Source organism: Dicentrarchus labrax, unplaced genomic scaffold, assembly GCF_905237075.1.
Source record: "Dicentrarchus labrax unplaced genomic scaffold, dlabrax2021, whole genome shotgun sequence".
NCBI lineage: Eukaryota > Metazoa > Chordata > Actinopteri > Moronidae > Dicentrarchus > Dicentrarchus labrax.
The window spans coordinates 28489293-28502233 of NW_026136719.1; the positions used below are offsets into that span (position 1 = coordinate 28489293).

Sequence of the window (12941 nt, forward strand, 5' to 3'; positions counted from 1 at the left end):
TCTGTGCATGCAGGGACTAGAATAAGTGGGTGGTAAAAATTATTTAATCTGTAATACTGACAAGATAAGATATACTTATAAAATAGGTAATTTATTCCATTCAGGCAGTTCAGTTTAAATGCATATTTAAATGTGTGTGGGGCCTTTAGTCTCTAAGACACAGCACAAAACTGCAGCCACTTGCTCACAGGATACTGTCTAATATTAGACAACATAGCGCCTTATATTATATTGTTGTATAATAATAGACAATATTATCACACAGGTAGTGAACAGCTTACCACTGGCAGTAGCTCACTGTGTAGGGACTTGGCTTGGGAACCGGAGGGTTGCCGGTTCAAGTGCCACAGACCAAAAAGTGTGGACTGGTAGCTGGAGAGGTGCCAGTTTCACCTCCTGTACACTGCCGAGGTTTCCTTGAGCAAGGCAACCTAACCCCAAAACCTGCTCATGGGGCGCTGGTAACGTTGCAGCCCCCTCACTCCACCATCTCTCTCCCCTTTGCATGTCCACAAGTGCATGAAGTGTGCATTTCAGCCTGTGTGTGTGTATATAAAAAAACACAAGAACAATTTCCCCTAGGGTATTAATAAAGTATATCTTCTCTTTCTTCTTCTTGTGTAGCAGAATAATATTGTCAGTACCACCAGTGCTCAGCAGGTGTCAGACATCTCCCAGACACACTGTCAATGGTCACAGCACATTATAGAGACTGACAACAATCCTTTGTTTCATTGAAGGATGTGTCACTACTTCCGGTACGAGTTTTTCAGAATAATAGCTGATTCCAAACATATAAAAATATCGAACTGCTTTTGTATTTTTGTGTCCTTTCTTTATAAGAGTCATTGTTTTTTTTTTTTTAATCAAACAATAGTAAATGTTATTAGCTGCAATTTTAGATTAGAAGTTTTTAAAATAAAGGAGCTTGTCAGTGATGAAGCAGTGAATACCAATAAATGTTCGTCTGTTTGTCTGTAATAAAGAAAACGTAATCTTGATTAATATTTGGGAGTTTTTTATGTGGCACTTTGGTTAAATATGATAATTTGCACAATGTCACTACAAATAAAATATCCACCACCACATTTGCCATGGACTCATCATGATGAGTTAATTCACACTGAACAAATACTCAAACCTAAGTGATGCAATGTGACTAATTCGCCAGGGTTTATTTTGAAAACCACAGCAGGAAGTGTGACGTTTATTGTGTTCAGTTTTACGGTGGCCAGCGGAAGTGTCGCGTGACTGACTGGGGTCTTGAACACATCTGGTAACAAACGCCTTTTTCCATATATTTAATCTAAAGTAAGGGTAGTGTAAGTTGTCATTTAGTTAATTTCTCGCGGGTAGCGTGTTAAATTATGAACGTATTTCTGACTAACGGAGGCTGAGCGGCACTTTTACCTGCTAACTGACGTTAACGGTCCCCGGCTGGGCTGTCGACACTGCTCTGACCAACCTAACAACCCCGCAGCGTGTGGATTAAAGTTGTAACCACACACGAATAATGTGCTATAAACACGTTCAACAGACAATTTCAACAAAGTCCAACAAAGGATTCGTGTGTTTATATTGAAAATCAACCTGTAACGTTAATATCGATATATTAATATTCGCTTTAGAAGTTAAACTAATGTGGTTGAAGAAGTGAGGCGACTGTGTGCGCTATGAATCTGAGCTCACTAGCGGTGTTTTGGCGTCTCTTGCCTACGTTGTCCTTTGACGATAATTTAAAGACACTTTTAACTGTGAACGGTGTATGAACAGAAATTGACGGTCAACGCTAACGTACTAACGTTATTCTAGTCGGCGTTTGGCTTACGTTAGCGGCACGGAAGCTCGTCTCAAAAGTTACCGAGCTGAGTATCTTCTAGTTTGACAGACTGAGTTTTACTCGTGCGCTTTTAATTTGAAGGGGTACTACTCAGGCGGAAGGGCGGATGCTGCTCGCTGTTTGTAACTCGACACAGAGGGAGGACATAGTGGATTCCGCTGGGAAGCTGTAGATCATCGCCAGGCGGTTCTTTGGTGATCTCTCTCGGTTGTACGTGTAGGTTAGCGGTACCACCCCTGGGATGAATCCACCAAGGTATGTAGCTCGAAGGTGGGGTAGTGTCTGTGGATGTTATGCGGTCAAAAGGTGGGACATGGCCAAAACTTGCTCCCTTCCTACCGCGGCTGCCCCTTCGGTTTGCCTGGCAAATTAGCTGGCTAGCCCGTTTTTTGCCTTGCAGATAGCATATGTTTGCTCAGTCACATCCACCAGCTGCTGTAATATCCTACTTTATTTACATTTCTCCCTTCCCTTCCAGCCTCAGCGCCTCTGTGGATCTAAATTAGCCTGGAATATGAGCAGAAGAAGAAGATAAGCAGCGGCGGCGGCTGGCTTCCTGCGGGATTTTGCCCAGGCTTTTTGTTTTTCCGTGGACATGCCTGGTCTATGGAGGAAAGCTGAGCGAAGCTAGCTGGCCGACTGTCCGGCTAGCGCAACATTTCCAGGCTTTTGGATGACTGTTTAGCTGAAGGGCTGATTTATTTTGGATCAGCGCTACCTCCCCTCCCTGGGTAAGGAGTCAGCATGGGGGAGCCCAGCCTGGACGACGCCAATGTCAAGGTGGCTGTCCGTCTACGGCCCATGAACAGGAGAGGTGAGAGGGCTCCAGTCTGCTCAGATATTGATGCACTGATTCTCTAATGAATGTTTTCCACTGATCTGTCTACTTTAGCTGAATTTCAGGGTAACATCATGGATACATAGAGGCTGCATTGACTGATTGTCAGATTATTGTTATGAATACACTAAAATCAGATGTTAGTCATAGACAATCACAGGCTTATATGATGGACATACTACCTCAGCTTAACTATAAACAAGCTGCATTTCACAGTAACACTATCCACAGGAGACTCAAGTACTGCCAGTTTAATTTCCTGGGAATGGGGTGCCAGTCAGAAATCACCACCCATTAGTGAAATGAGCTCCTGCAGATTAAAGAAAGCTCTAGTCTGGATGGCACATGTTTCTACTGTGCTGCCACAGGGCTTCCCTCGTGGCTGCCTGCCATCCAACTAGATTTAAAGCCGAGCTGCTGTGTGAGATCTACTGTTAGAAAGTCTAGACGCTTTGTCTCCTTCGCTGGCTGATACAGATGCCAATAGCTTTGTGACTTCATCTGTCACTTGCTGCAACAGTGGGGCAAGTTAGTCAGTTGACCGTACAGCTATGGGTTGCCATGATGTAATGAGAACAACAGCAGTATGTCAGGAACACTCCTCTGAGGGGCATCAGTGCATGCGTGTACAAAGTTATCATTTACTAGAAATTAAGTTTCACAGTGATAATGTGCTTTCATTATCATCATTAGGCCAATGCTCATGTATCGTCAGTCCAGCAGTCTTCCCTGGGCTGCAACATGTCTACATAACTTACATCCTCATCTCTAATTTTAGAAAAGCCCAGCAAACAAAGGCACAGTGTTACACAAATCTGTGTTCAGATTCTCTGTTCAATTATGTTGCAAATTTTCAGCGCTGCATGCAGAGAGGCACAGATGACATTTCCTGGTCGATTGCCAGGTCGTGTTTTTGCCGTGGGAGACCATGTGTCCCATGAAAGGAGGAGGAGGAGAGCTGCTGAGGCAGAGTGGTTGACCGACAAGTGGCAGAAAATAATCACGTGTATCCCCTCTCTCTCACCCCCTCTGAGCTGGAGAAGTTGGTCACAAGACCAAGGCAGTGGATTGCCACGCTCTTCCCATAGGCAGGGATTTATTATGAACTTTAATGTAGAGAAACTCAGCAGTCAGGATGACATTTCTCCGCCATGGCTCTCTTCAAGGTTAAATATTTGTTTTGGACACACAAAAATCCCACGTATATCTGTTTTTGAACAACAACCATGAGTCAGATGACATTGGGTAATTTTACTGTCAAGGTTGTGGTACATTTGGATCCATATAGGTAGGGATTTACTGTAAATACATTTCTCTGGCCACATCCTATTCATTTCTAATGGGACAGTTCTGTGTTCTTGACCAATTCCCAGTATCCCCATGTCTACTTCCTGTCAGTGTGAACTCTGCATCATTCCTGAGGAGACATTTATTCACTCAAGTTTCTGTCCAGCTAACAAGTGACAAGTACAGGTGATGGCAGTCTGTCTACTTCACTTTAATTACAGTGTTAATTTAACTCAAAACACATTGTTTATTTTAAAACTATGATTCAAGTGCCAAAAAGCCATTTTCAGAAGTAGATGTAAAGCACCACTAAAGAGCTGTTTTATGTATGAGTTGAGTCGATACTAGTAACTGTATGTCCAGCTTCACTGTTGTGCATGATTTTAAACATGCAAGACATATTCTCTTAACATTGTAAACAAATCCCTGCATCTGTCTTCCATTGCTCAGCAAGAAAAGGCAGTGATGATTATGGTGAAAGCGAACAAGCAGCCAATCTGATGGCTTTCTAAAGGCAGTGGGAATTGGTTTGGAACCAGCAGTGCCACGTTTCCAGTTGTGCCGCTCTGATCCCTGTCTGAATGGAGCTCCTGTCCATATCTGTAAATGTAAGACTTCTGTGACCTCCAATAGCCCCCAAAAACCAAACACAGAATTATTCCATCATATGTCAGTTAACAGGAGGTGAAAGAAATCAAATCTTATCGACGCTTAGCAAAACTGCTCTCCATGCTCTTTCCCAGCGCCACATCATTTTTATTCAGTCCTCCACACATTCACACTTTTCAGCTGCTCTGTTCAGACACTGCTCTTCCTCTTTCTCCTTCTGCCAGACAGTTGCTTCAGGACACAGCAGCAGCAGTTACAGGAGGGATAAACAGTACACTCTCACTTTCCTCACTCACCTTTCCCTAGCCGGCACAGTGAATCAGACTGGTGACACTGAAATAATAAGCGGGCTTCTTTAACCTCGAGGCCACTGTCCCTGTGTATCCCAGGTTGAGGAGGAGAGGTGGTGTAGCTGCCTAGCTGGACAAAGGCAGGAAGGGAGTGAGTCTGAATGAATATTTGCTAATGTTGCGTAATGCTCCATGTTCCCATGGCTGTGGCCTTCGAAGAACAGAGCAACGGCAGGCGTAGCAACAGCAACACCACGGCCAATCGCCTTCCTGGCTGATGTCAGTGCTGTTGTGCCAAGCCTCAGCACCGGTAGCACAGGGAAGGACCAGAGAGAAGGCCAGTGGAAAGTGGGATCTGGTTATGGAGCAAGGAGAGGCAGATAACAATGGGTACATTTATCCTCCCAACTACTCCGCATCACACTTTCCCTACTGCTGATCAGGAAGTACAGCTACAACACTAGGGGCACATGGGTAATGAAGGCAGCAGCAGAAGAAGAGAAGGCAGAACAGAAAGTTTTCTCACCCAGCCTCATGTCTCATGTCACTTCCCCTGTTTAACTTCATCTTGTTCTTCAGCTCTCACTGTCTTTTTTGTCACTCAGCCCCTGTTGGCTCACCCTGCTTCTTTTGCTTTGTGGTGTCCTTGACAGCAGAAGAATTGGAGGGTGATTCAGGTCCTCTGACCTTTGACACCAAGTTTCCATGGCTCTTTTCCCGTGTTCCTGCCAGGAGCAGCAGTGTTGAGGTTTTCAAAACAGACAATTTAGTCTCAAATCCTTTATGTTCCTGGTATGCATAGGCACAGCTAGCTTCAGACATATAACTGCTCAGGTTAGGATTCCCTTTTGTTTCGCAGGGAGCGAAATTTAGAGTAGTCTACTTGAGCAGCCATTTTTAGAAAAAGGTACTTGTGAAGGGACTTGTGTACTCTTTATTCTACCTGCAAATCCAGATCAAGTGGATGTTTGCATGTGCTTGTCAGGAAAACAACATCATGCTAATAATTTGGTTTGTAAAACACACACTGCCTACACCTACACAGCAGCTGAAATCACTCTTGGCAGGAACACAGTGGGCAGGTATGGCCAGGTATTGTTTGGCAAGGATGCTAAGCTTCTTGTAACAGCATTATAACCAAAACAAGAAGTTGTCGTCTGGAGAAGTCATCACACATTGAGGAATGGTTTATTTGAAACTGCTCTGTCTCCTGTACACTGCAATCAACCCTGGGTGGTGCACTGATTACTACTTCTTTATCGAGAAAAGAATGGCACATGCTCCACTTCTTGTTCATTATACTGTATGTGCTCATCCCTGCTTCAGAGTAGTCATGCATTGGTCAGAAAGAGTAACTGAAGGTATAAATATCAGAATATCATATGACACTGTGTAATACTCCTTTAGACAGTTACTGTTGAGGAAAGGAATTGAAACCACAGAATGTTTCCTGTCCTAACACATTTGCTAAAGTTCAAAATCCTTGCATGCTCTTGCATGCTTGCTACATAATGGAGAAAATGATTATTGACAGTCATCTGGGGCGTACTTGTGTATTAAAAATCTAGCAGTCTGTATTTAAATACTCTGCCAAATGGTGATGGTAAAGAAGATACCCAGTAAACCTTTGCAGTAGAGGTTCTGGTTTGGAAAACTACTGGTTCCCTCTAAAGAGCAATTGAGCAGGATAGATGCTTGTTTGCATTGGAGGCTTGAACCGGGTCTAACAGTTGAAGGACATTAGATACTATTATCAGTAAGTCTTCTCTTTGCTGTTGGGTCTTTGAGCAAACACTGATTTGCATCTAAAGGAGTGCTGTTCTAGTCCTGACCTCTGACCTCTCTGTGGAAGGGAGCAAAATAGAAGAGGATATCCCTACCAGGGGGGACACATGGGTGCAAAGAATCCTGAGTCCCATCTGATCTTATCAAGCAGGTTAAATTGTATTTGTCAACAGGTTTTGTTCCTTACATTTACAAAAACACTTCCTAGTTACAGAGAAAATCCTGAGTGACGTGACCTGTTTCTATATTACTGATTAGCCTACAGGCCAAAATAAAGACCATTTTTATTAAAAAAACAAACAAGATCCAAATTATGTAAATGCTACATTTTGTAACCCATAACGAGTCATTTTTATTTCAGCTTTTTACCACGGTAGCAAAGTTTAATGATGCAGTGTAATAAATTGCAGCAATTGGTGTTAAAACATGAAGTCTTTTAGTGGCTGTGGCCCAAGCATTCACCAGCAGCCACCAGTAAAATGCAGGTATTCAGCTACTGGTAATTAAATTCCCTGCAAGTAACCAATTGTCAAATTATTTTTATTAAATGCACGGCCATTTCTGTCACAAACAGGATGCCCAGGACATGCTGGCAGCACCTAGCCTGTGTGTAGACAACCATCATTAGTTCTCATTGGCAAGACAGATGAATGGAGAGAGACCTACCAGCCTCATGAATTTCCAGTGCGGTTCATGTTGTTATTTTCCAATGCTTTTGCTGGTGACTTTCACAGCAAGGCTTCTATTAGAAGGTTATTTGACTGACTCAGCTATGAAAACAAACAGAATATGTAGCGTTTTATACTGGGATCATTGTGAGTTATCTGTTAGCAAAAAGAGATCAGACTCTTTTTGCACTAATGCATTACTTTGCATTTGGAGGAAAAGTACTTTTCTGATGGGACATTGAAATTGTTGTTGGCAAACCTACAACCTTGATCAAGTGGTCTCGGTAGACAACAACATATGCTGACTTGTGGAGACTATTTACATAAACGCCTGAGTGGATGCATTAGGACCATTCCTTATGCTGAGTTGGAAATGGTCTAATGTGGGCCAAGTGTTGCATCGTGATACAACAGGCCAGAGTCCGTATGAGAGGTCCATAGTCTTAATTATTAGTATAGTATAGTATGTAGTATAGTATTACTTAAAAATAGAATTAATGTAGTTTAGGGTCCTCATAAGTGTGTGTGTGTGTGTGTGTGTGTGTGTGTGTGTGTGTGTGTGTGTGTGTGTGTGTGTGTGTGTGTGTGTGTGTGTGTGTGTGTGTGTGTGTGTGTGTGTGTGTGTGTGTGTGTGTGTGTGTGTGTGTGTGTGAGAGAGATTGCCTGGACAAGTCCTGTTTTATTGATTAGCTTAATGCTCACTCCGAGGTAAAAGGTCATTTTCAGAGCTGGTGTTTCCCAGCCTGCACACACAATACTTTTTCCACAGGAAATTATTGTGCTCTCATACTATTTAACTTCTGCTCTATCCCTAATGCAGAGTAGACTAAGAAGGAACCATCAGACCAATGCTTGTGAAAGTTTCTGTGTCAGTGAATTTACCTGTTCTCTACGTGACACAAAACATTTTTGGGTCATTTTTATTGTCGAATAGTTGGCTGGTAAAAGGGGGAAGTTTATAAGGTAGCTTGTACAACTTTAGCTGTTTCATTCACTATAGAAAGGATGCAGGGAAAAGATTCATGTATTTCTTGATGTTTGTGATGATGATACTATATCTGTGGTTACTTGACTTTTTCTACCCTATGTTGTATTATAATAGAGCTGGAGATGAGTGACAGAGACATACAACATTATATTGTGTAATAAATAAGGAACAATCAAGGATAACAGTAGAAACATGGCCACGTTTGGGTTGTGATTATTAGTGCTTTGGTTGTGATACTATGTGTTGTCTGATCCACAGAAAAGGAATTAAACACTAAATGTGTTGTGGAGATGGTGAAGAACCAGACGATCCTCCATCCTGCGGGAGGTAACCTGGGCAAAGGAGACTCAAGGTACGTTTATCAATAGCTTCGCTACATGCTGTGTCCACAACAACTATTTATTCTCTTCATACACATGTTTTTTTCATTAGAGGTACATTGAATTACAGTGTATCTGCAGATGCACTGTTTTCAAGCTTTCTTAAGTGTCCAAGTAATCCAGTGATAATTATCTATACATCCATGGGTACATTGCAAACATTGCCATTGTTTTCTGTCCTTACTGCGCTCCAAACCTTGGACATTTTCTTGTATCCTTCCCATATTTTCTACTGTAAAAAAAAAAAGCGTTTCTCAGATTTGTTTGGAATGTTTCTTTGTCGACATGATGTAGTTTTTGGCAGGAAGCTGACTAACCAGCTGTTGGGCCTCCTAGAGGCAGGTGTAGTTCAGCTCAAATCACTTGTCACTTATTTCCCTCTGTTGGCTTTTTCCCTGTTTCCATCCTGTTAACCAGCTGCTGTTTGTGGGCAGCACTGAATAGTCTTGAGTCTCAATTCTTGCACTGAAGGAGGCATTCGGACATATTAGATTTTTTTGCATCTGCAGCACAGAAATGTGTGACTGTGTGTGACTGTGTGTGACTGTGTGTGACTGTGTGTGACTGTGTGTGTACTGTGTGTGTGTACTGTGTGTGTACTGTGTGTGTGTGTGTGTGTGTGTGTGTGTGTGTGTGTCTGTGTGGGATTGTTGCAGTAGTGATCAGACCCAGCAACATTTTGCAAATATAACATAGAGAGAGGACAAACTGTGAATTTGAACTTCTCATCTGTAAAAGAAAAGCTTTAATAATGACCGTTAATTTAGTTATATAATGGTTCAGGATTAGCTAGTAGGTCATAATCGACTACCCACCCGCCATCTTGGAGGAAGCCAGCTGTCGGAAGAAAGATCTCCTTGTGCCTGGCGGAGCTGACTGCAGACTGCCAGATCAGAAGTGTTGAATAGCGCTGGCTTCAGGCTGAGGTGCAGGAGCAGACAACAGCAGCAGCAGCAGCGTGTGGGTGGGTGTGTGTGTTTGTGTGTCAGAGGTGCCCGAGTTGGAAGAAAGACAGCAGAAGCAAGACAGAGGCAGACAGAGACAATTATACATGAAAAGACAGACTCCACTCCACTCTCTTCCCTCACTCCGTCGGGTCGTAACTCCCCACCGCCTGGCTTCCTCCCTTTTTCTCAGCTCTTCCGTTTCCGTGGTAACACAGGGGGAGGTTAACTTTGGGTCGCTGTCTGCGACCGTGAAGCCCCTTCCTTGAGTGAGGAGACGATGGAAGAGGGGGAAAAAACCCTCATTTTCTCGAGCATCTGTCGACCATAAACTAACTTCAGTGACTTTTATGGAGGACTAAACAAGAGCAGAGCTGTAGTTTCTCTCTCAGTCTCTTGGTGACAATGGAGCGAGGAAGCAGCAGGAGGATGGGCTGACTGACTGCTGCCCTCAGCGTGCAGATGCTATTTTCATTTTGTTTGTTTTCCATTTTCCACTGTTTACATTTAAGGATTATCTTTTGCCCAGAATTTTATTTACTTGAGAAAGACTGGAGTGGGTGCATAGAGGAAGTATGGAGTAAAGTTAAGATGTTGCACTTGAATGGTGTTTTCTTAGCTAACTGTCAGGATGCCCTTTGTTTAAAGCTAGAAAGACATATCTGCAGAGTTTGACACATAAAAAAGAGAGTGGAGTTGCCTGACTGACTATATCTAAACTCTGTCTATACTTCTATGGCGTATCTGCAAAAACTAACTACAGACATTGCTATAGAAGATGCTGACAAACTGATCCGCACAATTTGTTTCCAGAATTTTCCGGTTATTAGACCAAAAAACTGACCAGACTTCTGATTGAATGATTGAATGTGAAAGATATTCTTATATAAGCACCAAGATAGCAGTCTTTTTTAGAAGAGCAGCGAGGAATGGAAGAAAAAGATTTACATTTTCAGTCTAAGACAGGAGACAGTCCATATTTTTACATGTATTATGGCTTTCTCTTTTGATCTGTTGCCATCGGACATTTGCCAGTATTGTCTGTTTTAAAGACACTTCAATTTTTGGTATTTATTGGCCTCCATTGTATCTGTGATCTAGGTCATATAATTTCCTAGATTACACAGAGCCACATCCTTCCCCCCGTCCAGGATCTGATCCTCCAGCCTCCGTCCATATTGTCTTTTATACTTTAATTTGCCTTCAATTTCATTGATCTGTATGCATCAGTACATTGATGTTTATTGCTGTCCGAACTAATAAACCGCTTGTAATTTTTACAACGATGTAAATGCGATTATATTCTTTTTTTTATTAAACCGCTACAGCACAACAATACAGCTTTTTTTGTTGACAGGGCAAAGACGAGCCTGAAATTCTAGGAAGGATATCCTTGAGTAGAGGTCATGAGACCTTGCCAAACAGATGGAGCAAATTTTCTTGGGCATGTATAGATTTGTGACCGATGTTTCACTTCAGGGTAATAACAAGATATAGCATAGGTGAACTGATGTGAAGAACACTTTGCATGTATTCTCGTTTTAACCTAGGACTGTTTTCAGTCTGAGCACCATCATCGTCTCTATTCTTAAGCAGTAAACCCATTATCTCTGCAGTCTGACATGAAGTTTTCAAAAATTTCTGCACTGGTGTCTTTGTTGGAGTTGTTGCCGAAGTTAAGGATTACTTCTGTGTAAATGTAAATGAAGGATTTTCTTTCTCTGGTCTGTCAGAAACTGCCTTCCTTCAAAGTAATTGGTAAAAGCCATACAGGTTTGAGCTGATATCTATCCACTAAATGGTTCACGGCAGCTGGGAAGTAGAAGTTTCATTTGTAAGAGTTGACTGTGTTTTTTTCTGTAGAGCTTACTTCTGGTTAGTAAGTGCATTCACACTGAGGTGTCCATTTAATTCAAATGGAAGCTGTTGTCTCTTTTACCCATCTTCCTTTTTGCATGCCTACTTACAGCAAGGCAAGTTATCCTCAGAAGGCAAAACAGCGGTTAATTACTCGTTGATTGCTAACTTAACAAATATAGCTTATTATTGACCATTTTTTGCCAGTGGTTTATGGTCATATCCTAATTGGTTTCTGTTACAGGGGGTCAGCATATAGAAAATGTAGGGGAAGGCATGCATTATCAAGGTATAACTCAATATCCTAATGTTCAGTATATTGAGTTTACATTTAGGTCTTGAAATTCCCTTACTATACTTAGAAATGACCATGTCGTCCACCCAGGCATGGGCGAGAGAAGAGGCCACCCATCACTGAAAGAAGAGAAGGCCATGTAAAGGATTGGTTAAACACTGACCCTTGAACAAGCGTGACACACAATAGACCTTGTCCACCAAATGCAGACCTACTCATCGCCTCTCTACCACATGCTGTCACATTAAAATAAGGCCTGAGTTGCAAGACAAGATTCAATCAGTGAAGAATAAAAGTATTTCTAACAAAAACAATTTTAAGTTTCTGTGCTTTACCTGATCAAAGCAAGTATTTTTAAATTCTCCACCATAAATAATTTGAAAGGACCTCATTTCAAGGTCATTTCCTTTTCTTATGTTTTTGGGGGGAAAATTTCACTCCTGAATTGTCAGTTGTGTGTTCTACTTGTGTGTTTGATTCAGTTTTTCCACCAGTAATGCACTCTGGGCAGGCCAGACTTAGGTCTCTCATGCTGGCACTGTCAGTGACTCACTGTGGTGGTGACTTGTGTTATGAAGTTTGACTTTTTTGCTCTCTTTAAGCACTGTTAATGCTATATAATGTACTAGTTCTCTGTGCTCTCTGAGAGCCACGGTTTACATAGGTTTTTTTTGCTGTCTAGTATTAGGAATCTTGCATACATTTTATTTTGTGTCCTATCTGCTTTTGTACCTGTCCTACCAATGCCCTTACCTCCAGGGTTTGAGCTGCAGAGTCACGCACTCTGTACTAGTCTGTCTGATAAGCAGACAGCTATCCTCCCTGCAGACATGTGGTCAGACACTATAGTTTGCATGATGGCCTGAGGCTGTTTGCATTGGACTGTTGAAGCTGGATGTTGACACACTCTGACAACGATCTGTCTCCTGTCAGATGTCAGTGAGGCAAACACCAAGCGGCTTGGTTTCCAAGACGATACACAAAAGAGACTGTGTGGCCTCATATCTTGGAATGATGTCGGACATTTTGTGTGTCTATGAGTGCATTTTTTTTTATTGTATGTGTCTGGTGTTATTATGTTTGTTGATAGGGGTGGGCGATATGGGCAAAAAATAATATATCGTTATTTTTGGGGATTTTGGCAATAACGATAATCAGTC

At 42.2% G+C, this 12941-nt stretch overlaps 1 protein-coding gene across 8 annotated transcripts in view; it reads left to right on the plus strand.

The window, feature by feature from the left end:
* Positions 1-1233: 1233 nt before the first annotated feature.
* kif13ba (kinesin family member 13Ba) overlaps positions 1234-12941 on the plus strand; it is a 43978-nt gene continuing 32270 nt past the window's right edge. For 4 of the 8 annotated variants that reach the window (XM_051378247.1, XM_051378248.1, XM_051378249.1 and 1 more), the window contains exons 1-3: positions 1949-2095; positions 2319-2654; positions 8564-8657. In XM_051378247.1, the coding sequence (XP_051234207.1) occupies positions 2585-2654; positions 8564-8657 (164 nt within the window). In that variant the 5' untranslated portion in view covers positions 1949-2095; positions 2319-2584. Of the gene's footprint in view, positions 1277-1947; positions 2096-2318; positions 2655-8563; positions 8658-12941 lie in introns of those variants that run through there. The other 4 variants (XM_051378244.1, XM_051378246.1, XM_051378245.1 and 1 more) reach the window with 3 other exon arrangements.